Source organism: Schistocerca piceifrons, chromosome 3 (genome assembly GCF_021461385.2).
Source record: "Schistocerca piceifrons isolate TAMUIC-IGC-003096 chromosome 3, iqSchPice1.1, whole genome shotgun sequence".
Lineage (NCBI taxonomy): Eukaryota > Metazoa > Arthropoda > Insecta > Orthoptera > Acrididae > Schistocerca > Schistocerca piceifrons.
The window spans coordinates 378656827-378680855 of record NC_060140.1 but is presented as its reverse complement, the minus strand read 5'-3'; the positions used below and the strand labels follow the sequence as shown (position 1 = coordinate 378680855).

General features: G+C 40.9%; 1 protein-coding gene across 1 annotated transcript in view; it reads right to left on the bottom strand.

Moving 5' to 3' along the window:
• The window catches only part of LOC124789378 (sorting nexin-25), a 170484-nt gene that overhangs the window by 22357 nt on the left and 124098 nt on the right, over positions 1-24029 (bottom strand). Inside the window, exons 15-16 of the mRNA XM_047256711.1 lie at positions 12942-13075; positions 3734-4012 (exon numbers count right to left, since the gene is read on the bottom strand). Of these exons, the coding sequence (XP_047112667.1) occupies positions 3734-4012; positions 12942-13075 (413 nt within the window). The remainder of the gene's footprint in view (positions 1-3733; positions 4013-12941; positions 13076-24029) is intronic.

Below are 24029 nucleotides of genomic sequence, written 5' to 3'. Positions count from 1 at the left end.
TAAAAAAAGGAGGCTCTCATGATCATCTTTGTGCTGAATAAATTTCAAGTATTCCTATATGGAACAGTTTTACCTCATTAAGGATCATACGCCATTGATCTCCCTCTTTGGTCCTGCAGCAAAGCTACCTAAGTGGACAACCCACCAGTGGGCTGTTTTTCTGCAGGTACAATTACAAAATTCATTTTTACAATACCACTCAACATGACAACGCGAATACTTTGTCCTGCTTCCCAAGTCTCCCAATGGGCTCTGGCCTGAAGTTCGACCAAGGCAAGATCTTGTGCTTCCAGTTGGACAAAGACACTCAACAGGTGGTGGACTCTTTTCCTATCAAGGGGACCCATGACACCATAGCCATGGCCAAGGGTAGCATCTTACAGCAGGTACGGCCGTACAAGTAGCTAGGCTGGACAGACTGCATTACCAGTTGGCACAATAACCCATTGTCACATTACTTCCATCTCTGTCTCTAGCTAGTCCTGGTCGGTGGACTTACCTTAGTAACCATGGATCAATGGTTTCCCTGGGCAGTCCCATCAGAACCACTGTGCTCACAATCTAAAAGCTCTTGCATCAAGTTCACTGGGTCAAGTCGCAAACTAAACTGCTAGCCAGGCACGAAGTGCACTGACCATACATATACCAGCAGATCGAAGAACTTGTTCTCATAACAAGCAGCTTTCCACCTTGGCCAATGTTCTCACACCAATGGGAGCAGGTTCATGTCAACTTCTCAGGCCACTTTCTGGTTCTACCTGGCTGATTGTCCTCAATGGGTACTCCAACTTTCTACATGTGATCAACTACCAGTCCATGAGTGCAGAGGCTATGGTCACAGGGGTCAGCAGAACTTTCGCTATTGAAGGATATCCTCTCACACTGGTGTCAGATGATGGACCTCCGTTCCACTTCCACGTTTTCATTGAGCTCTGTCACAAAACTGGCATTCAATACCTGTTGTCTCTGCCTTTTCACCCCCAATTGAAAGGTGAGGCCAAAAGACTCGTGCAAACTTTTAAAACACATACAAAGAAATGGAATGCCCACGCTCTTACAGGTCAACACCAATAGGGGAAAAGAGTCCAGTGGAACTCCTCCATGGCCATCATCCCTGAAAACTTCTCCATCTCATGCTGCCAGCGCCTGTGGTGCCATCCACAGTGCTGTCACCACCCTTCTGGTCAGGCACTCGGGTTTGGGTGCCGGGCTTCAGACACCAGGGCAAATGGATCCCAACGGTCATCCAGCAACAGCTGAGATGCCAAGTGTTTACACTGGCAACAGGTCACTGCACAGTGACACACCATCAATATCAGCTCTGTCTGTGGCATGGGACCCAACCACTACTGCCTCTGAGCCCTCCGGTGGACACACATAATGGCAATGGCACCTTTTGTTTCTCTTCTACCGGACACTCTGCTATCTTCCCACTTCCTCAAGAGCTATTCCTGCACTCTGGTTCTAAGCCCTGTGTGCCAATTTTGGCTACACCCTCATCTCCCTCTGTTTACAGGCTGCCGGAGGTGAACCAGGTGTTGGGAGATCAGGCCCCGCTGGCACCACCCTCACCACTGCAGCTCCCTTCAATGCCAGGTCCCAATGTACCCATGAAGTCACCTCTGCTACCAGGGTTGGAGCCACCAAGGCTCTCACCAGGTGGGGATCTTCCGGCCGTCTGATCCCTCCTGCTCTGACTGGGAGCTGGTAAAACCAGAGGGTTCATCCAGTGCTTCTGAAGATGTCATCCTGGTTCGGAATGCTACCCAGGCGCTCAGCCACATGGTGTGAACTTGCTGAGACGAGGCTCACCATTTCCCCATAGAAGAAGGGATGTGGTAACACACTGGACTGCCACCTAGACATTGGGCACCAGACAACATCTCTGAAATCGGCTGTCATCACACGACTGGCACATACAATGCAACAGTCACTCTGCGTCCACTATTGTAAAAGCAAGGCTTCCAGGGGGAGACACCGCACCCAGACGACCATGCATGATTGCTACACATGTGCCTCCCAGCACCATCTGTGACAAGCCATCGACAAATACGATCACCACCCGGCAATCACCCTCAATCTGCTCTTGTTCATCATACTATTTACTACGCTAGCTACAACTTCACTGTATCTGTCTTATCACATGGCTACACCATACATTATACCCATTGTGAACTACTGTCCTGTGACGTCATCAAATATATTTGTTTTGGAGGTGTTCTCTTATGTTTCTTATGTTGTGAGTTACAACTGGTGGTAGTTTCCTCACTCCCATTACAGTCATTATTACTAGTCTTTAGTCAAATCGAGCCACAACTCATTGCTCGACCTTGATCTAGCATTTTCAAGAAGCCATTTCTGTTCACCAATTGGCAAGACTACAAACAGGTTCAAAGTACATTACATATACAAAAATCACCATGAGACATTTACTAGTAGTTGTATTTTATTCCCTGGTGATGAGAACAACATTATGGTCCTTGAAAGCTTGAGATTAACTTTAATTTGATGTTGTTGTTGTTGTGGTCTTCAGTCCTGAGACTGGTTTGATGCAGCTCTCCATGCTACTCTATCCTGTGCAAGCTTTTTCATCTCCCAGTACCTACTGCAACCTAAATCCTTCTGAATCTGCTTAGTGTATTCATCTCTTGGTCTCTCTCTACGATTTTTACCCTCCACACTGCCCTCCAATACTAAATTGGTGATCCCTTGATGCTTCAGAACATGTCCTACCAACCGATCCCTTCTTCTGGTCAAGTTGTGCCACAAACTTCTCTTCTCCCCAATCCTATTCAATACTTCCTCATTAGTTATGTGATCTACCCATCTAATCTTCAGCATTCTTCTGTAGCACCACATTTCGAAAGCTTCTATTCTCTTCTTGTCCAAACTATTTATCGTCCATGTTTCACTTCCATACATGGCTACACTCCATACGAATACTTTCAGAAATGACTTCCTGACACTTAAATCAATACTGGATGTTAACAAATTTCTCTTCTTCAGAAACGCTTTCCTTGCCATTGCCAGTCTACATTTTATATCCTCTCTACTTCGACCATCATCAGTTATTTTGCTCCCCAAATAGCAAAACTCCTTTACTACTTTAAGTGTCTCATTTCCTAATCTAATTCCCTCAGCATCACCCGACTTAATTAAGACTACATTCCATTATCCTTGTTTTGCTTTTGTTGATGTTCATCTTATATCCTCCTTTCAAGACACTGCCCATTCCATTCAACTGCTCTTCCAAGTCCTTTGCTGTCTCTGACAGAATTACAATGTCATCGGCGAACCTCAAAGTTTTTATTTCTTCTCCATGAATTTTAATACCTACTCCGAATTTTTCTTTTGTTTCCTTTACTGCTTGCTCAATATACAGATTGAACAACATCGGGGAGAGGCTACAACCCTGTCTTACTCCCTTCCCAACCACTGCTTCCCTTTCATGTCCCTCGACTCTTATAACTGCCATCTGGTTTCTGTACAAATTGTAAATAGCCTTTCGCTCCCTGTATTTTACCCCTGCCACCTTTAGAATTTGAAAGAGAGTATTCCAGTCAACATTGTCAAAAGCTTTCTCTAAGTCTACAAATGCTAGAAACGTAGGTTTGCCTTTCCTTAATCTTTCTTCTAAGATAAGTCGTAAGGTCAGTATTGCCTCACGTTTGATGAAACACATATTTTCTCAATCTGATCATTATAACAGTACTATTCTTGAAGCAGTACTTACCTATTAATGGATTTGTTGTAAGTAATTTGTACAAACATTATAAGTGTCTTGCGTAGCCAGCGAAACATTCCAGGGTCAAATAACTCCTCAAGTAGTCTGTAGAGTGGTTCAGCAATTCCGTCTAGAGCTGCTGTGTCTCCTATAGCCAATGGGCCAACTCCACGATTGGGCTGTCCATTTCCTACATCATTATCTAAAAGCAGTGTCACTTCTTCATCACCACTCTCACGTCCTGTTCCACCAGAAGCTGGAGTAGTTTCAGGGCTATGATCTGAACCACTGTAAACACATGACAGAAATAACACATCCAAAACATTATAACCCTCAGAAAATGCACTATGTATTTTTCAGTAGTAATCCTAGATCATTTACACAGTCCAGAAGATAACAAAAATAATATTATTAGCTAAAATAGCCAGGTAATTGGTCCCACTAGTTGTTTTCTGTGTGTGTGTGTGTGTGTGTGTGTGTGTGTGTGTGTGTGTGTGTGTGTGTGTGTGTGTGTAGAAAACACAGGGAACAGATGAAGTGCATTGGATGCACAGAACAGTATGAGGGTTGGAACTTAAATAGTGGCAACTATTTATTCACAACCGATACAAAAGAGTTACATATTTGCACCTGTTACTATCCTTCAAAATAGTCACCAGCGTTGTGAACAACCCATTGCCAGTGATATGGAAGGCACAGTATACCATTACCAGAACCTGTTCTGTTGTTGATGCGAATGGAGCAGTCTACTGCCTGTTGAATCTCTGGAACAGTTCTGAAGCGAATGCCACGATGTGGATCCTTCATCTTCGGAATCAAATCAAAGTCACAAGAACTTAAGTCCGGGGAGTATGGTGGGTGGTACAGTACTTCCTACTCTCATCGACCGAACAAAGCAGCCACAGCTTGCGCTGTATGTGCCTGCGCATTGTCATGCAAAATGGTGGGTGGGATGCACAGAAAGTGTCCTGCTTCTTTCACAAAGCTGGTTGCAGGTGATGCTCCAAACACAAACAGTAATACTGTGCATTGACGATCTGCCGTGGAGGAACGTAATGCATCAGGATAACACCATCACAGTCGTACAAGAGAATCACCATAACTGTAGACCGCTCCACTTGCACCATCAACAGAACAGGCTCTGCTAACGGTATACTTCACCTTCCACATTGCTGGCAATGGGTCCTACACAATGCTGGTGACTACTTTGAAGGGTAGTAACAGGTGCAAACATGTAACTCTTTTGTATCAGTTGTGAATAATTAGTTGCCACTATTTAAGTTCCAACCCTCGTATGTACTGCTTTGTGCTTTTGTCATGTAGAAGGCAAATCAATCAGGCAAAAGGAAATATGGATGTCAAAAAAATGAAATTGACAGAAAGTGCAAAATGCTAAGCAGAAATGGCTAGAAGGCAAATGCAAGGCCGAAGCGTGTATAGCTACGGGAAAGATAGATATCATGTACAGGAAAATGAAAGAAATCTTTGGAGAAAAGAGAAGCAGCTGCACAAATATCAAGAGCTCAGACTGTAAACCAGTATTAAGCAAAGAAGGGAAAGCTGAATGGCAGAAGGAGTGTACAGAGCAGCTGCAAAGGGGAAAAATTCAACAGAGCACTGAACACCTGTGCCGGAACTTGGCCCCTGGAGTAGATGACATTTCCTCAGAACTACTGATAGCCTTGGGAGAGCCAGCCATAACAAAATTATTCCACCCAATATGTAAGAGGTATTGTTGTTGTTGTGGTCTTCAGTCCAGAAACTGGTTTGATGCAGCTCTCCATGCTACTCTCTCCTGTGCAAGCTTCTTCATCTCCCAGTACCTACTGCAACCTACATCCTTCTGAATCTGTTTAGTGTATTCATCTCTTGCTTTCCCTCTATGATTTTTACCCTCCACGCTTCCCTCCAATACTAAATTGGTGATCCCTTGATGTCTCAGAATATGCCCTGGCAACCAATCCCTTCTTCTAGTCAAGTTGTGCCACAAACTCCTTTTCTCTCCAATTCTATTCAATACCTCCTCATTAGTTATGTGATCTACCCATCTAATCTGCAGCATTCTTCTGTAACACCACATTTCGAAAGCTTCTATTCTCTTCTTGACTAAACTATTTATCGTTCACATTTCGCTTCCATACAAGGCTACACTACAAATACTTTCAGAAACGACTTCCAAGACAGGTGAAATACTCAGACTTCAAAAAGAATGTAATAATTCCAACTCCAAATAAAGCAAGTGCCGACAGGTGTAAATTTTATCAAATTATCTGTTTAAAAACTTTTGGCTGCAAAATACTGACATGAATTATTTATCGAAGAATGATAGAAGCGCTAGGAACTGGCCTCATTGTAGATCGGTTTGTGTTTCAGAAAAAAGTAGCTAAATGCAAGGTAGTACTGGCACTACAACTTCTCTTAGAAGATAGGTGAATGCAAGGCCAACTTGCATTTATAGCATTTTTAGACTTAGAGAAAGCTTTTGGTAATGTTGACTGGAATACATTCTTTGAAACTCTGAAGACAGCAGGAGTAAAACACAGGGAGTGAAAGGTCACTTACAACTTGTACGGAAACCAGACGGCAATTATTCAAGTACAAGTTGAAGAAATAAAAACTTTGAAGTTTGCTGACAACACTGTAATTCTGTCAGAGACAGCAAAGGACTTGAAAGAGCTGCTGAACATAATGGACATTGTCTTGAAAGTAGTAAATAAAATGAACATCAACAAAAGCAAAACAGGGGTAACGGGATGTAGTGAAATTAAATCAGGCAATGCCAATGGAATTACATTACAAACTGAGTGACTAAAAGTACCAGAGGAGTTTTGCTATTCCAGCAGTAAAGTAACTGATGATGGGCAAAGTAGGGAGGATATAAAATGTATACTAACAATGGAAAAAAGTGCTTCCGAGGAAGAGAAATTTATTAACATCAAACATAAATTTAAGTGTTAGGTAGTCTTTTCTGAAAATATTTGTATTAAGTGTACCCTAGTATGGAAGTAAAACATTAAAGGAGTTCAGACAAGAAGAGAACAGAAGCTTTGAAAATGTGGTGGTACAGAAGAATGCTGAAGATTAGCTAAGTAGATCATGTAACTAATGAGGAGGCAATGAATAGAATTGGGAGAGCTGTGGCACAACTTCACTAAAAGAAGCGATCAGTTGACAGCACAAATTCAATTTAGTATTGGAGGGAAGCATTGGAGTAAAAATTGTAGTGGGAGACTGAAAAAGATGATAACAGTACACAGATTCAAATGGATGCATGTTCCAGTTGTTATTCAGAGATGAATAGGCTTGTACACAATAGAGCAGCATGGAGAGCTACTTCAAACCAGTCCTCTGACTAAAGACAACACTAACCACCACCACCACCACCACCACCACCAACAACAACAACAACAACATGTGCTGAAAATTCAGCTTTACAGCTCAGATGACAGGAATTGTGGATCCTGTCAAGCTCCTATTTCTTCAGAATCTTGTTCTCGAGTCACAGTGTGTGGCCTCCTTTCTTTATTAGTGTCTGCTGTGCTCATGCATTGTCATACTGTACAAAATTTTCTCTGTGGAATATGTTGTTACAGAAAACGAAAATTTCAACGCAGATCTATGATATTTTAAGTCAAAGTTATTACAAATGTCCCCTCAATGGAAGAATTAACATTTAAGAGACTGTTTCTGTTTAAAATTTAAACTAATGTTTAAAGAGTAAACCCTGTCATCTTCATATGGAATAAAAGTGACAAGAACATTACTTTACTCTCAAAGCATTGAGTTTAAATTTGGAAATGGCTAAAATACTGCGAATCTTTTAGACATACATTACCAGAACAAATATGTATCATAATTTAACTTTGATTATGCTAACTTCATGATTGGCAGATGTCTAGGTGAGCAGTGGAGATGCCGGTTCATAGACAACTTGCTATGTGCTCACGCAATCTACTATTGCACACACACTAAAAAGAAAGAAATGCTCTATGATGCCTTGCTTGCTTGGCCTCCTCACACCATTTGGAGCTCATGCCACCCAGCAAAATACTGCTGCTTGTGCCTGCAGAACAAACAACACAGCAAGGACATGGAGCTTAAGAAACAGCTGCAACTAGTTGACACCCAGCCCCTACCACTCAACTCACAAAGATGTTAATCAAAGTAAAGAATTACATTGTACTTGTATCTGACACTGAACAGGAACAACAGGGATGGCCTGGACAGTGATTATGAGACAGATCTGGGAGCAAATGGTAGTGGTAAATGGAGCCTGTGGTTATATTTGTACTTCTAATGTTATATCAAGTGGTCAACCAGTAAGACACAAGGGTCCATCACAAAAAATAAAATTATACAATTAAAATCAGATCCAACAAACAGATTCCAAATGAGGCTGAGAAACACTCTACAAGACATTAAACATAAAACACAAAACAATAAAAAAAGGAAAACTGATACAAACAAATCCCAGTGCACTTTAGTTCCGATGCCAACCAAAGCTACATAAGAAAGATCTCCCCGTCATAGCTATTATGAATTATAGAAATGCTACCACTTACCCACTTGCGAGATACATGTTGAAAATCTTATTACAAAAGTACAAATTACAAGAAGATAGAACTATAAGAAACACCACACAATTGATTCAGTACATAAAAGACATACAAGTTCCAGACACAGGCACCCTCCTGTCATTTGATGTAGAGAATATGTATTCCAATATACCAATAACTGAAACAATAAACATCATATAACACAATCTTACGACACACAGTACACTTCCGCATGAATACATCAAAGAAACAGTAAAGCTTCTACAGCTAACAACAGAAAAGAATTATTTTCAGTTCAATAATGAATTCTATTTACAAAGGGAAGGATTACCAATGGGATCTCCAGTGTACGGAACCATAGCAAACATATTTATGAACCATGTAGAACAGATTATATTTAACAAAATAGCACCAAATAGGTAAAAGATCCTATACTGGAATAGATATATGGATGATATCTTGGGCCTGATAGACGAACCAAACAAAACACACAGACATAAATTCTGTTCATGATAAGATACATTTTACAATAGAAGAAGAGAAAAATAGACAGTTAAATTTCTTGGACAGCACCAGAAAGATTCAAAACAACAAACCCACATTTGACATATACCAAAAAGCGACAACAACAGACTCAATTATACACGAGACACCACAACACCCCAATTCTCAAAACCAAGCAGCACTTAGATACATACTCCATAGACTAAACACAGTACCATTAGATACAGACAACTACAAAAAAGAAATGATTACTATCATACAAATAGCCACAAACAATGGAAACAAAAAGAGAACTTAGTAACAAAGCTTAACAAGAAAATCAAGAAACAGAAAAGAACAAACACCCTACTGTCACCAACAAAAGGACAAAATCATACACAAACAAATACACAAAATACAAGAATAGAAACAACACAAAAAGTGTGAAAGAAAAAGAAAGTAATAGATGATACACAATGACATGCAACCACAAATACACAAACAGGATACTCAATATATTCAAAAAAACAAGGGATAAAAATAGCACACCAAACCAACAACTCAATTCAGAAATACTTCCCAAAACCAATAGGAAAAACTGATCTTTATCAGAAATAAGGAATATACCAACTGAAACGCAATACATGTGATGGAAGATACATAGGTTAAACCAGGAGGACATTTGACACCAGATACAAAGAACACACAAGAGCATGGAAGTACAGGACAAATCATTCAACTTCTGCAGAACACTTACAACAACACCAACATAAAATTGCAACCAGAGACACAGACAGGGAAATCATAAGGATAAACAACAACAAAAAAACACTTCCTCACCTTACAAGAAAACTAAGACATCCAAAAAACCATAACAGAAAAGAAACAACTCATAAATGATCAGATCAACTTGGCAAACCACACACTCTTTAAAATTACTGACCACTTAATATAACATTAAAAGCACAAATGTAACCACAGGCTCCATTTACCACTACCATTTCCTCCCAGTTCTGTTCCATAATCACTGTCCAGGCCATCCCTGTCATTCCCCTCACCCCCCTTGAAAAAACACCCCTCTCACAGCTCTGTCTACATACAAGACAACTTCACTCTCTCTCTCTCTCTCTCTCTCTCTCTCTCTCTCACACACACACACACACACACACACACACACACACACAATTGTTGCATAGGTAGCCAACACTCACAACATGAACAAAAACAAATGAATAAGCATAAACACTGTACCAATAATGAATGAAAAACAGTTAAGAAAGTCAATTATAAATAGTGCAGTGCAGGAAATAACGTAAAATGCCAAAAACTGCAGATGTGAAATGCAACCTGCCGACATCAACCACAGCTAGCAAGAGGGGAAGGTGCAGACTACGTAAAGAAACGCCGTAAGTAGCTTACAAACCAACTTCATAAAGAAAACGCTGTTTTTAACCTAAAAGAATCAAATAAATGTACCAATGTGTGTATCCAATTTACAGAATACCACAGGAGATGCTTTGTAAATAAAAGCAAAATGCATATAGTGTAATTCTTTTTAATTACATTGCAGTCAGCTCAAGACAGATAGCTTATAATAACAGATGAACTGAAAATGCATATTTCCAATGCACTCCCGATTATTCATGTGTGGATTATCTGGTCTAGCAATTATTCATGTGCGCATACATTCTGATATTAATCAGCATGTAAGTGTCAACAAATCAAGTTAAAAGAAATTTGCAAAAGCTTTGATGGAGAAACAAAAGAAAAATGTGTTGACATTAAAACAAAAATTAAAATTAATTGAACAGTTTGAAAATGGAAATGCAGACAGCTTGTGACATTAAAAAGAATAAGCATAAAATACAGAATTTTGTCAAGAAACACAATTCTAGTTCTGGACCATCTGCATGAAAAGATCTATATTTGAAGAATTAGATGCTGTTGTTTTGCAATGGTTTAGCAAAAAATGAGGAGAATATATCATTGTTAGAGGCCACAATGTGTACCAAAAAAGCTAAATTTTTTCATGAAGCTCTAGGGTTAAAAGGAAAATTTAATGCCTCATGAGGGTGAGCCAACCTGATTCACACACACCAGATGATTCGTGAGCTTGCTGTGCTTAGTTCAAATGTTGCGGCAGCTGCTTCCTTCCAGGAAGAGTTCCATAAATTTGTGGTAGAAGAGAATTTCAAAACATACCAAATTAATAATGCAGTCTGTATTGGAAATGTCTATGAATCAGAACCCTGTTTTTGAGACTGAAGTTTGTGTTCCTGGATGTAAGTTGTCTAAAGAACACATTACAATTTTGCGCACCACTAATGCTTCTGGGAACCATAAAGTGAAACTACTAGTGACTGTCAAATCAAAACACCTCTGAGCGTTCAATGATATCGAAACTGACAACCTACCTGTTTATTATTACAATCAAAAAGGAGCATGGATGCACAGTGAAATTTTCAAAAACTGATTCCACACACATTTTGTACTGCATGTTCAGTGATTTCTACAGGACAAAAGATTGCCACAGATGGCTGTTCTATTGCTTGATAACACCCCTTTCACATCCCTATGAGACGATTCTCGTATCTGATGGTGGTCTCATCATAACTAAGCTTTTACCTCCTAACCTGAGTGCCATTATACAGCAAAAGGACGAAGGCATAATTGCATTGGTAAAATGGTGCTACCGTGCTGGTCTAGTGAGAAAGCTAGTTGATGAGGATGATTTTGTGGCATTCTGGAAGAAGTTGACAATTCTAGATGCCATACATAGGATTTCTGATGCCTGGAAAGAAGTCAAGCCACTAACACAAGTTCGATCAAGGAGAAATGTACAAATAGTGAATCTGGAAATGGGTTTAAATGGGTTTGAAGATGTTGATGAAGAAAATTTAAATAGTGGCTGCAGACTGATGCATGTGAACCCGGCTTCCAGTACAGGAGTGATGCCAAAATTGTGACAGCTGCTTCACAACAAACAAAGAAGACTTCATGTAAAAGTGGGAAGGAAGACAGTGACTTCAGTCAGTCATTGTACCGCACTGCAATGCGCCGATATTCTTCTAGCTTATATGGGCCAGAAGGGGGTTTCAGTTAAATGACATTATTGCTGGAAGAAAAGTTCTAAATGCCATGCAAAAGAAGTCAACTTCCTTCAAAAGCAGAACACCATCACAGACTATTTTAAGAAATAAATATGCCTATGGCACCTATACACAGAATTTGGATAAACTTTTGAACAAAGAATACGAGTTTGAAAATATCTCAATTATTCATATTTTTCGATTGTTGATGCATCTTCTTCCCCACATTACCATCAATAATCAGGAGTACACCATACTATTATCTCAACGGTACAGGTGGCAGTACATAGTAATTTCCTGTGATCAAAAGAGTACTGAGACAGACATTTCCTACGTCCCCAAAGGCTCTCCTTCATGATGGCTTTCACTGAACGTGTGTGAATGAACAAATGACTGAATTACACTTGTATAGAAGTATCAACAAACGATTACCTGTGAACAAATAACAGCATGAATTAGAAGATATGTATTATTGATCAATGGTTCAGTTACAGGTTATTTTCCTCAAAAGAAATATAAAGTGGACTGTTTGGAGGCTATTACATATCTTCAGCATTGCACAGACTTTAAAAAAATGAAGCCAATAATGATATACTAACGGTAATTTGGACAGCTACACAGACATAACTAAACTGGCAGTTAGGCATGGGGGTGTTTAAACCTTCCGATACAGAGGCCAATTATTTAGACGAACGATTTAAGCAGTAAGGAGAAATATCTGATAAATCAGTCATCCGTAAAAGTAATGGCAAAAAAAGACAGCTAAATATTTTTAACGGGAATAATAGTGAAGAAGTACTAATAATTAGGTGACCACAGCTTGGACGGAAAACTTTTGAATGAGAATTACCTCATACAGTACAGGAATGAGAATGAAGATTTTTCTTTTCATGTCTTTTTACTTTTGGCTGTTGAACATGTTGTGAATAAAAGAAAGTTATTGATTGTATCTTTTGAACATAAAACCACTGATATATAAATAAATCAAGTTGGCCGTCTAGTCATCCCCCGCAAAGATCACGTCAAATGTACATTTCCTCCACTGTCCCAATGCAATAATTCAACTTACAAAATGTCCATACTACTTACATTTTGAACAATGTAGAAAGAGAAAATTTTGATCTTCTTGGAGATGGTGCGATATGCTTTAGATGTTCAGAGCTGGGGCTTAGGAACGCATATAGTGCCTCACTCTGGTTGAGTCTGTCATCCTCGAGGACAAACTATAAAATAATAAAATGAAAGATTATACTTACATTCTCTGTGGCAACACCAATAATCCAGAGTCAATTTTAATAGGGTACAAAGAAATTTTACAATGTAAGGCAGCAACTGAATAAGCCTCAAAAACGTATATAAAGGGCGATTCAGTTGCCCCTATCGAAATTGTCTGATGCAGCCCAAAAACATGTGAAGACGTCATAAGGTCGATATTCCCCTGCTAGCCTGCTGAATGGTACCAATGTCCAGTAGGCCCATCCTGCAAATGATTCTGAATATATCTGACAGATGGTATAGTCTGTTCACAAAAATATAAATCCTTTAACACATTTATCTAGATCTGGCTACAATGTAACTACGTTAATACATCATGCTGTAACTATGTTAACATGTTCGGTGAAACAAAGAGTGCAATTAACACTTAAAATGAGGTAACATTGATGTACATAGTGTATTAAACACTGCACTGTATGTCTCTAATCTATTTATAATACAAGCACGTTCCTAGCAGTGTAGCATAGCTCACAAGGTTAGGGGTTAGGCAAGCAATCAACGAAACGTGTTATCAATGACTTGAATCCTGCAGCGCTCAAAAATGTTTGCATCAGTAGATGTGTTAATACATAAGCACACATCAATGTTTGCCATATTCAGACAGGAAAACGGTGCTGTTATTGATATTGTGCCCTGCACACACAGCAAGGCCTGAATGTAATATCTGCTGTCAGTCATCATGTTTCCCACAGAGGAATACACTGACAAGCTCATTATTTATGTTGAAGCAAGAAAAATGTGTTTTGAGGCACTACGTCTGTATCAGGAACAGTATCCTCCAGACAGGCAATACCCAACTGCAAAGACATTCCACAATGTTGAAAGACACACAAGGACAACAAGCATGATTCAAAAAGTACCACCTGTACGAGGGAGGACAGTAAAATTTAGTGAAAATGAAGATGCCATTCTGGATACAGCTCATACTAACCCACTCATGAGTACAAGGGCAACTGACAACAGCTGAACACCAGCTAGTCATCCATATGGCAAGTATTGCATTCACACAAATATCACCCATACCATCTACAGCTACACCAAAAGCTCCGCAGTTAAGATTTTGAAGCGTGAATGAATTTTTTCACTAGCTATTAGGAAATCTGGAAAATGATGCAGCACTCCTATCGCGCATCTTGTCCTCAGATGAACTGCGGTTCCACAATAAAGGGGCCACCAATCGCCCCAACATACACTACTGGACTATTGACAAGCCTCACTGGGTGCGACAGGCACCCTATCAAGTACAATGGGCAGTGAATGTTTGGTATGGAATCTTGGGTGACCACCTTACCAGATCAGTTCTTTGAGAACCACTTGAGAGACACATACTACCTGCACTTCCTGTGTCAGGAACTCCCACTGCTGCTGGAGAATGTGCCATTGCAAGGTCGTTTAATAGTGTGGTTTGAACATGATGATGCTCTGCCACATTCAACTTCACTCATTCATAATGACGTGAATGAGGAACTTCCAGGAAAATTGATAGGAATAAGAGGATGCATCGCTTGGTCTGCCAGATCATGGATTTAAACCATTAGACTTATTCCCATTTGAAACAAATAGTTTATACTCAAGCACCCGAAAATCCCGGCCACCTCCAGCAATTCATCACAGAAACCTGCATATCAATAACACCAGGAATGCTTTGGCGGGCAACAAGATCTATTCAGCAGCAGGCCCAGATGTACATAAACCTAAATGGCTGTCGCTTAGAGCATTTGTTTACATAATAAACACTGTCAGTGCAGTTTTGTTCCCATTATTTCTGTTCTGTATTTGTCAGGCTTGCTAACAAATCTGTTATTCTTAGGGCCACAAACACTTTCATTCACACACAATTTGCAAGGAAAGAAGATATTTCTTGTACAATGTGTGTGTTAACAACTAAACAGACATAAAAAATAAATGGAATCCTTGCCCTGGATTCAAATGTTGTGCCTCACACACAAGACTGCTCTGCAACACTTGGTCTGCCTTTACCAACTATGCTACTGTTCAAGACAGCACAGCTGGTGCAGATTATAGCATGTATTAGTTTTAACACAGTCAAAATACCGCCAGCATTTCAGTGTCATATTTTCTATGCAGCACACTTATGATTTGCTTTATTTAATAATAATATCACATTACGGATTCCTTTTATGGTGAAACAGTAAACAACAAGATACATGTTTTTATTTGCTGAGCATTTGTGTTTGCTGAGCATATCAGATAAACAAATGTTTTTGGAATGGATATAAAATTGTGGGTTGCATAAAAAGCAAATGAATAATAAATTCTAAACTAGTGTATCTTTGTCACTGTCACTAGCTGATAAAACTAGCCTTCTGTATTGAAACATTAATTGAAGGGATCAGAAGAATAAATTGGCAGCCCACAAGAGTGTATTTTGAGTTATTGTAGAGTACAGCTTTGATTACATTCAGAGACAAGAACATAGATACAGAAAGAATTTACGTATGAGACAGTATTCCTAATGGTAAATATGAAACTACTACATTGCAGCATGTGGTGCTTTTGAAAATGTTATCAGACTAATCATTACTAAATTCAGGATTAGTACTTTCTACTGCAGATCCCTTCAGTTCATCTACCACTTTTAACTAATCAGAGATTTTCAACAACTGGTAAACCTACTGAGGTAATCCTTGATCCATAAACAACACTGCAAAAATTTCATTTACCTCGATGTCTCACTGATGTGTCATGGAAGTTATACTCAAACACGTCTCTCTATATATTAGTGTCTAGATTGAAGTATCGAGTGACATACTTTGAATGGAAAATACTGATTTCAGTTTCAATTAATACCTTGTATTAAAGTTTAGCTCTTAAAAGGAGCTATCACCAAATGACATTTGGAACTAAATCAAATACCTCTAAAATTCACACAAAGTTGGTACACAAGATACTGTTCTACTCATACGTAATGTGAGTCTGTAGTCCTTTATGGATTAATATGTAAAAATACTGAAACAAGGAAAAGCAGGAGATTGCACATATAAAAAAATGTTTCACATACGCAAGCTTTCGAGCTGGTGGCTCCTTCTTCTGGCAGAAGGGTTGAAGAGGACGGGAGAGGGGTGAAGGAAATGAACTCGAGAGGTTTAGGAAAATGGGTAGAGTCTGGAAAAGTCAGCCAGAACCCTGGGTCATGGGGGACTTACCAAACGGGATGAGAAGGAAAGACTGATTGTTGGGGACTGCACTGGATGAGATTTGAAAACCTGAGATCTTAAAGATGGAAGATAGGGTTATATGCAAGACAGACGTTACTGCTGAAACATTGTGCAAGAGTTAATAAGAGCCAAAATTGTGCATTGTATGTAACAGAGGTGGAAGGGAGACAGCAAAAAATAGGCAGGTCAAAAAACGACATCCTTCCTGCTCACCTTAATGAACTTTATACTTACGAAAAACTGCTTCACCTTCGAGTGGCAGACATACAAACAGATCAGGGGTACGGCCACAGGAACCAGGATGGCTCCTTCCTATGCCAACCTTTTCATGGGTTGCTTGGAGGGGGCTTTCCTGTCATCCATAAGCCTTCAGCCCCTGGTTTGTTTTAGATACATTGATGACATCTTCAGCAAGTTAATTGTTGGATGTTTTCACCGGGCACCCAATTCTGCTGTGACAGTTCTAGTCATTCAAAGATTATCGACAGTCAATAGCACGTAAACACCCAGATCAGGCAATACTAGTTGGAGGTGACTTTAACCTGCTGAGTGTAGACTGGAACATCTATGGATTCAATGTGGGTCAGTCATGCGAAATACTTTTGAACATGTTTTCTGAAAATTGTCTTGAGCAGCTAGCTCAGGAGCCCAGATGCAATGGAAAAATCTTAGACCATGTAGCTACAAATAGGCCAGACCTTATCAACAATGTCAGTATAGAAACAGAAATTAGCAATAATGATGTCATTATAGCAACTATGATTAAAAAGTTAATAAATCAGCCAAGAAGGCTAGGAGAGTGTTTCTGCTAGGTAGAGCAGAGAAGAAGTTATTAACATCTCACTTAGTTAACTGGCATCCCTTAGTTCCAGTAGGATGGGTGTAAAGGAATTAAGGGTAAAGTTTATTGTGAATTGTGGCCTGGAGAGGTATGTGCCTAGTAAGTGGATAAAGGATGACAAAGATCCACCACGGTTTAGTAATGAAATTCAGTGAATGCTTAGGAAACAGAGGCTGTTGCACTCTTGGCTCAAAAGGAAACACATAAATGATGATAAGCAAATGTAAGTAGAAATTCTTGTGACTGTGAAAAGACCTGTGTGTGAAGCATACAACAACTACTGTCACACCTTAGCAAAAAATCTTGGCAGAAAACCCGAGAAAACTCTAGTCATATTGTCAAGTAGAAGAAGGTGTAAGTAGATGAATAACGAACACTAACTTCACTTAACTAAGGTTTATTCAACACTTGCACATACGAAAGTGTGGAGCAAACTGCCTCCGGCCACAACACATATGGTATATATACAGCTACAGAACATTCCAGTACCATGATTCTTGCTATTTGTGTATACTTCTAGAATGTACTCAAACCCAATATAGAAATTAAAATTTTACAGTTCAGGTGAGTTTAAAACTCACGACCCTCCATGCAACAGTCTAATATCATAACCACTACACTACAGTGACTGTGCTACTCAGCTTCTTCTGCGACATTGCTCCCTCCTTGAGAGAACAGCATCTCGGTGTTACGTCCCCCTAGTCCGGGAACAAGTCATCGGCCCTGCATACTCCGACTCCCAATGACTGATGTTCACCCTGGCGGTGATCTTCTTAGAACTTCCCTTGCCACTACGTTCTTCGTCACCTTTCCGCTTGTGGTTGGAGCTTCGAATTTACCCTCGGTTGCAGGATCCTTTAGGGCTTCATTAGAAGGACATGGACCATATCTCTAATCTTTCATTGTCTTGTGTCAGGGTCGAAATCTTCAACTTCATAAGTAACATCAGATAACTGTCTTATAACCTTATAAGGTCCAAAGTAGCACCTGAGGATCTTCTCAGAGATACCAACCTTCTGAACAGGAGTGAAGTTCCAGACAAGGTCACAAGGCTGGTAAACAACAGGGCGCTGGCTCGTGTCGTACCTTCGACGATCATTTTCTTGAGCCTGCAGCGTGCGGAGTCGAGCTAACTGCTGAGCTTCCTCAGCCCTCGTTAACACCTGGTCGATATAGTCGTCGTCCACATCATCAGGATGTAATGGAAACACAGCGTATATCATCATCGTCACCTCACGCCCATGCACCAGGAGAAATGGTGTAAATCCTGTGGTGTCTTGTTTGGCGGTGTTGTAGGCAAATGTCACGAAAGGTAGCACCTCATCCCAGTTGCTCTGCTCAACATTGACAAACACTGATAGCATGTCGGCCAAGGTCTTATTAAGGCGTTCAGTAAGCCCATGAGTTTGCGGATGGCAGGCAGTCGTCATGTGATGAGTACTGTTGCACCGATGGTTTATCTCTGTCACAAGATTCGATTGAAAAACTTTCCCTCGATCTGTAATTAACGACCTTGGGGCACCATGTTTTAATACAATGTCTTCTACGATGAGTTTGGCTACCTTGAATACTTCAGCTGTTTTCACAGATTTTGTAATGGCATAGCGTGTCAGATAATCAGTGCAAACAATAATCCGTCTATTGCCACTAGCAGACGTTGGAAATTGTCCGAGGAGGTCAATCCCAACGCACTGGAAAGGTGTTTCGGCTGGTGGAACTGGTATGAGTTGGCCAGGTGGTTTCTGAGGAACTGCTTCTCTCCTCTGGCACTCTCGACAGTGCAACACATAGTGGACACTCCTAAATAAATCAGGCCAGAAAAATCTCTTGCGGATCCTATCATATGTCTTAATAAATCCTAAATGTCTGACCTCAGTTGTGTCACGGAATTTCTGTAGAACATATAAACGCATGTTTTTAGGAATCACTGGTAGTCAGCTCTTTCCAGACGGATCAATGTTTTTCTTGAAAAGCAATCCGTTAACTACCTTAAATTGTCCTTTCACATCTTTTGACCAATTTAAGGCAAGCATAATTTGAGATATGCTTGGCGTCCTTCTTCTGCTCAGCAGAGATGTCCTGGAGTGAAGCAAGACAGTCACTATCTTCATCAAAGTCTTGATGGTCTTGCACAGGGTTCCTTGAGAGACAGTCAACATCTTGGCGTTTTCTTCCATGTCTGTACACTGTGGTAATGTCATACTCTTGAAGACGTAGTGCCCACCTGGTGAGTTGTCCTGTTGGATCCTTAAGACATGTCAACCAGCAAAGTGAATGATGGTTTGTAACAACTGTGAATGGCCTTCCATAGAGATGCTGTCGAAATTCACACATGGCCCAGATCACAGCAAGACATTCTCTTACTGTAGTTGAGTAGTTTCTCTTGGCTTTTGTAAGTGTCCTAGAAGTATAGAACAACACCGATCCCATACCCATGGCATCTGTGTATAGTTCTGTGGGTTCTCTCTCATCATACAGACCAAGTACGGGTCAGTCATCAGAGCTTTTTACAGCACATCGAAAGAATCTTGTTGAGCACCACCCCAGATAAATTTAGCATCAGATTTTAAAAACTCTTGGAGTGGCTTGGCTTTGATACAAAAGTCTTTGATAAAACAATGGTAATGAAAACATAATCCGAGGAAGCTTCTCACATCTCTAATACTTTTAGGAATAGGAAATTCCATTATAGATCTCACCTTTTCTGGGTCTGGCCACACACCTTAGTTTGACACAAGGTGTCCAAGTATTTTGATTTCTTTTGCTCCAAAGAGACACTTTCTTGGATTAAGTTTCAGTCCGCCTTGTTGGAGATACTTAAGAACGGCCCTCAGTCTTTTTATGCATTCATCAAATGTCTCTGAGAACATTATAATTTCATCTAAATAACAAAGACACATTGTCCACTTCAGGTGACTTAGAACATTATCCATCATCCGTTCAAAAGTTGCTGGTGCATACACAAACCAAATGGCATTACCTTAAACTCATACAGGCCCTCAGGGGGGATGAATGCAGCTTTCTCACGATCAGCCTCATCTACTTCAATCTGCCAGTATTCCGAGTACATGTCCATGACTGAGAAAAACTTAGCCCACTTCAGACAATCTAGTTTATCATCAATTTGTGGAAGAGGGTAAACGTCCTTTTTATTTATCTTGTTAAGCTTCCTGTAATCAAGATAAAAGCACCAACTGTCATCCTTCTTCCTAGTGAGCCGAGCGAGGTGGCGCAGTGGTTACACACTGGACTCGCATTCGGAAGGACGACGGTTCAATCCCGCGTCCGGCCATCCTGATTTAGGTTTTCCGTGATTTCCCTAAATCACTCCAGGCAAATGCCGGGATGGTTCCTCTGAAAGGGCACAGCCGACTTCCTTCCCCATCCTTCCCTAATCCGATGAGACCGATGACCACGCTGTCTGGTCTCCTTCCCCAAACCAACCAACCAACCAACCTTCTTCCTAGTGAGGACCACTGGTGACAACCACAGGCTCTGCGAAGGCATCATTTTCTCTACCTCATTGCAAATTATTCGAAGTTCTGTTGCTGACACACGGTATGATCTCTGGCTTATTGGTTGATGGTCTCCAGTGCTAATCCAGTAACTTCACTGTCGATTTGTCTCATTTGCTCTTCACCTGTGGACTGAAGCATTCAGAGAACTTTTGAAGAATGGCAAGTAGCTTCTTCTGTTGTTCCTTAGTGAGATTTGGTGATTGTCGAGCTAGAAGACCTTGTCTCGTAGTGGCAGCGCTAATTTCACCCACAGACTCGGCATGGGAGGTCTCTACGATGCTCAGCTGTTCTGCAATTAATGGCTGAGCATTTGCTACACACATGCATCTTGGAAGGATCTGTGGTTCTCGGCGACAGTTAACTATCCCGAATTTGCCGAATCCATTCTTAAAAATGACGACAGAGGCTGGGATGACCCTGTAATTCTTCAGTGGCATGCTTCTCTTACATTCCACTACAGGATCCATGGGTCAATGCACTGACTGCACGAATAATCACTTCATTCAGCACACATGGTCTCCACACAATTGGATGTGAAGCTTCACGTCCACAGTATCTCATCTCGCCTAGTATACTCTTCGTGCGATCACAATTTATAATTGCTTGAGAAGCTTTCAAAAAGTCCCATCCGAGAATGATGTCATGACTACACTCTTGTAAGATGATAAATTCTAATGGCTGTGTATGGCCACTTATACCCACATGAATGACACATCTTCCTGCAGGTTTTACATATTTCACATTAGCGACCTTCAGCAGAGATGTTTTGATATCGACAAATACGGTTTTCTGCAACTGGCGATGGCACTTCTCCGAAATGACTGAATATGATGCTCCAGAGTCCCCAAGAGCTTGGGCTGGTAAGCCATCCATGAGGATATTGACATAGTTTCCTTTCATTTTTGTAGTGATCGACGGCGGAAGATTTTTCTCTCTGGTGGCCTCTCCTCCAAGGAAGGTCGCACCCTTTACTTTTCCAGGTTGCAGCGGCTAGGTGATCGGCTGGAGCTTCTAAACGGCGATGGAGACCTTGACTAGCGTGTTGGGGAGCGTCCTCTCCAGTGGCTAGCTTGCGGCGATGGTGGCCTACGTCTTCTTGTTCACCTTCTTTGTCCCAGAGTTTGTGTCGGCTAAGATCGTTCTGCTGTCTTCTGGCGCACTCGTCATCAAATATCCGCCGCCTTGATTGACTATAGCGCACCACATGTCCCAGTTGTCTGCAGTGGAAACATACTGGTTGGTTATTCTGGGTCCTCAGACGTCAGTCTTCCTTGGTGTCCAAACAGGTTCCTCATGTGGCATTGTAGGAATGTAACTTCGCCTGGGTCTTGACTTTTTTACCATTTTAAAGGGAAATGAAAGAGGAGAGATTGGGTTCAATGTCTGTTCCATTTCCTCCCTTATGACCTCTTGAAGTGTCTCGGTTTTTTGCTCACAATGCAATCCAAGTGCCTTCCGAACTTCCTCTCTCACTATCTGATGAAGAACACTCATGAAATCAGTTTCTTCCTCCATCACAGACATCAATACAATGTTTTTAAGGTGTTTAAATTTCTTGTATGTAATTCTTTTTTCATGCATTGTCTCGATATACTGGCACCATTTCATGAAGTCATCTGCGGTCAAAACATCCTTCAGGAGTAGGGCTTGAGACATGTCCTCAGTAACACCCTTCATGAGATGTGCAACCGTATCTTCCTCCTTTATTCTAGGATCCACTATGTAAAAAAATACATTAGCCAAACACACGTGTCATCCCATTTGTTAAATCTGTCTATACACCCATATACCTTCAGCGACTTGTTTGGATCTTGGCCATCGTCACAAGAGAACCCGGAAGGATGTCTCATGTGGTGGCACACAGTTGCTGTCATCGTAACGTCCTCTTCTTCTTCTGTCTCCGACAGATTGCGATCTGTTGAATATGACTGGAACTCGGGTTTCTCGCCACTTAAACGGCGGCTCTGTCGTGGCCTGATGGGAGCCACTGTGTCGTCAATGTGCGGTAATACAAGTTCCAATACCCAGCGTCTCCACCAGAATAATGTCACATAGAAGAAGGTGTAAGTAGATCAATGACAAACACTAACTTCACTTAAAGACGGTTTATTCAGCAGCTGCACATACAAGAGCACGGAGCGAACTGCCTCCGGCCAGAACACATACGGTATGTATACAACTACAGAACATTCCAGTACAATGATTCTTGCCATTTGTGGATACTTCTAGAATGTACTTGAACCGAATATAGAAATTAAAATTTTACAGTTCAGGTGAGTTTTAAATTAATGACCCTCCATGCAACAGCCTTGAACTTCTGTCGTTGTGTGTTGCCACAATACTTGCGCAGTTCCGCCTGGAATCACTACACTACAGAGACTATGCTACTCAGCTTCTTCTGCGACAATATGTATGTATGTAGGCATACAGTTGTTTTTCTCTCACTCTATTTGTGAATGGAACAGGAAAGGAAATGACACGTATTGGTATAGGTTACCCTCTGCCATGCACTGCATGGTGGCTTGCGAAGTATCTATGTAGCTGCAGATGTAGATGTAGATATGGACTCACAGTGACGCTGACCTGTTAAAATTCCTGGAACCTCCAAATACAGTCTCCCAATTAAACTTCACATGGTCCTATTCCGAATCCCATGCCACTTTCCTTGAAGTTGATGTCATACTCACTGCAGGCCAGCTACACACTTCTGTCCACATTAAACCTACTAACAAATAACAGTACTTATATTTTGAAAGTTGCCATCCTTTCCATATCAAATGTTCCCTCCCTTACAACCTTGGCATTTGAGGCAAACACATTTGTTTGGATGCAGACTCTTTACAGCAATGCACCACTATTCTCACCTCATGCTTCACTGGACATAATTACCACACCAGCCCAGTTCAAAAGCAATTTCCTGGGCCATCACATCCAGTGCTGTTACTGCTGATTCCTCCAAAACAATAACTTCTGAGCACAAAACTTGTCACTCAGTATTATCTTGGTCTTGAACGCATTAATCAACTACTTCAAAAAGGCCATGACTTCCTAAAATCATGCCTTGGAATGAGGACCATTCTGTCTGAGATTTTTCCTATCACAACCAGAACAGCTTTTTGTCACCCCCCCCCCCCCCCCAATCTCCATAATATCCTTGTCAGATGCCATGCTCTTTCTCCACCAATCTCCCTACGCTGTGGCTCCTGCCACTGGGACTGTCTCCATTTCAAGACTTGCCCTTTGCACCCGCCAACCAACACCTATACCAGCCCTGTAACTAGCAAAACATATACTATCAAAGGGAGAGCCACCTGTGAAATGACACATGTCATTTACCAGCTGTTGTGTAAAACACTGTTCGTCT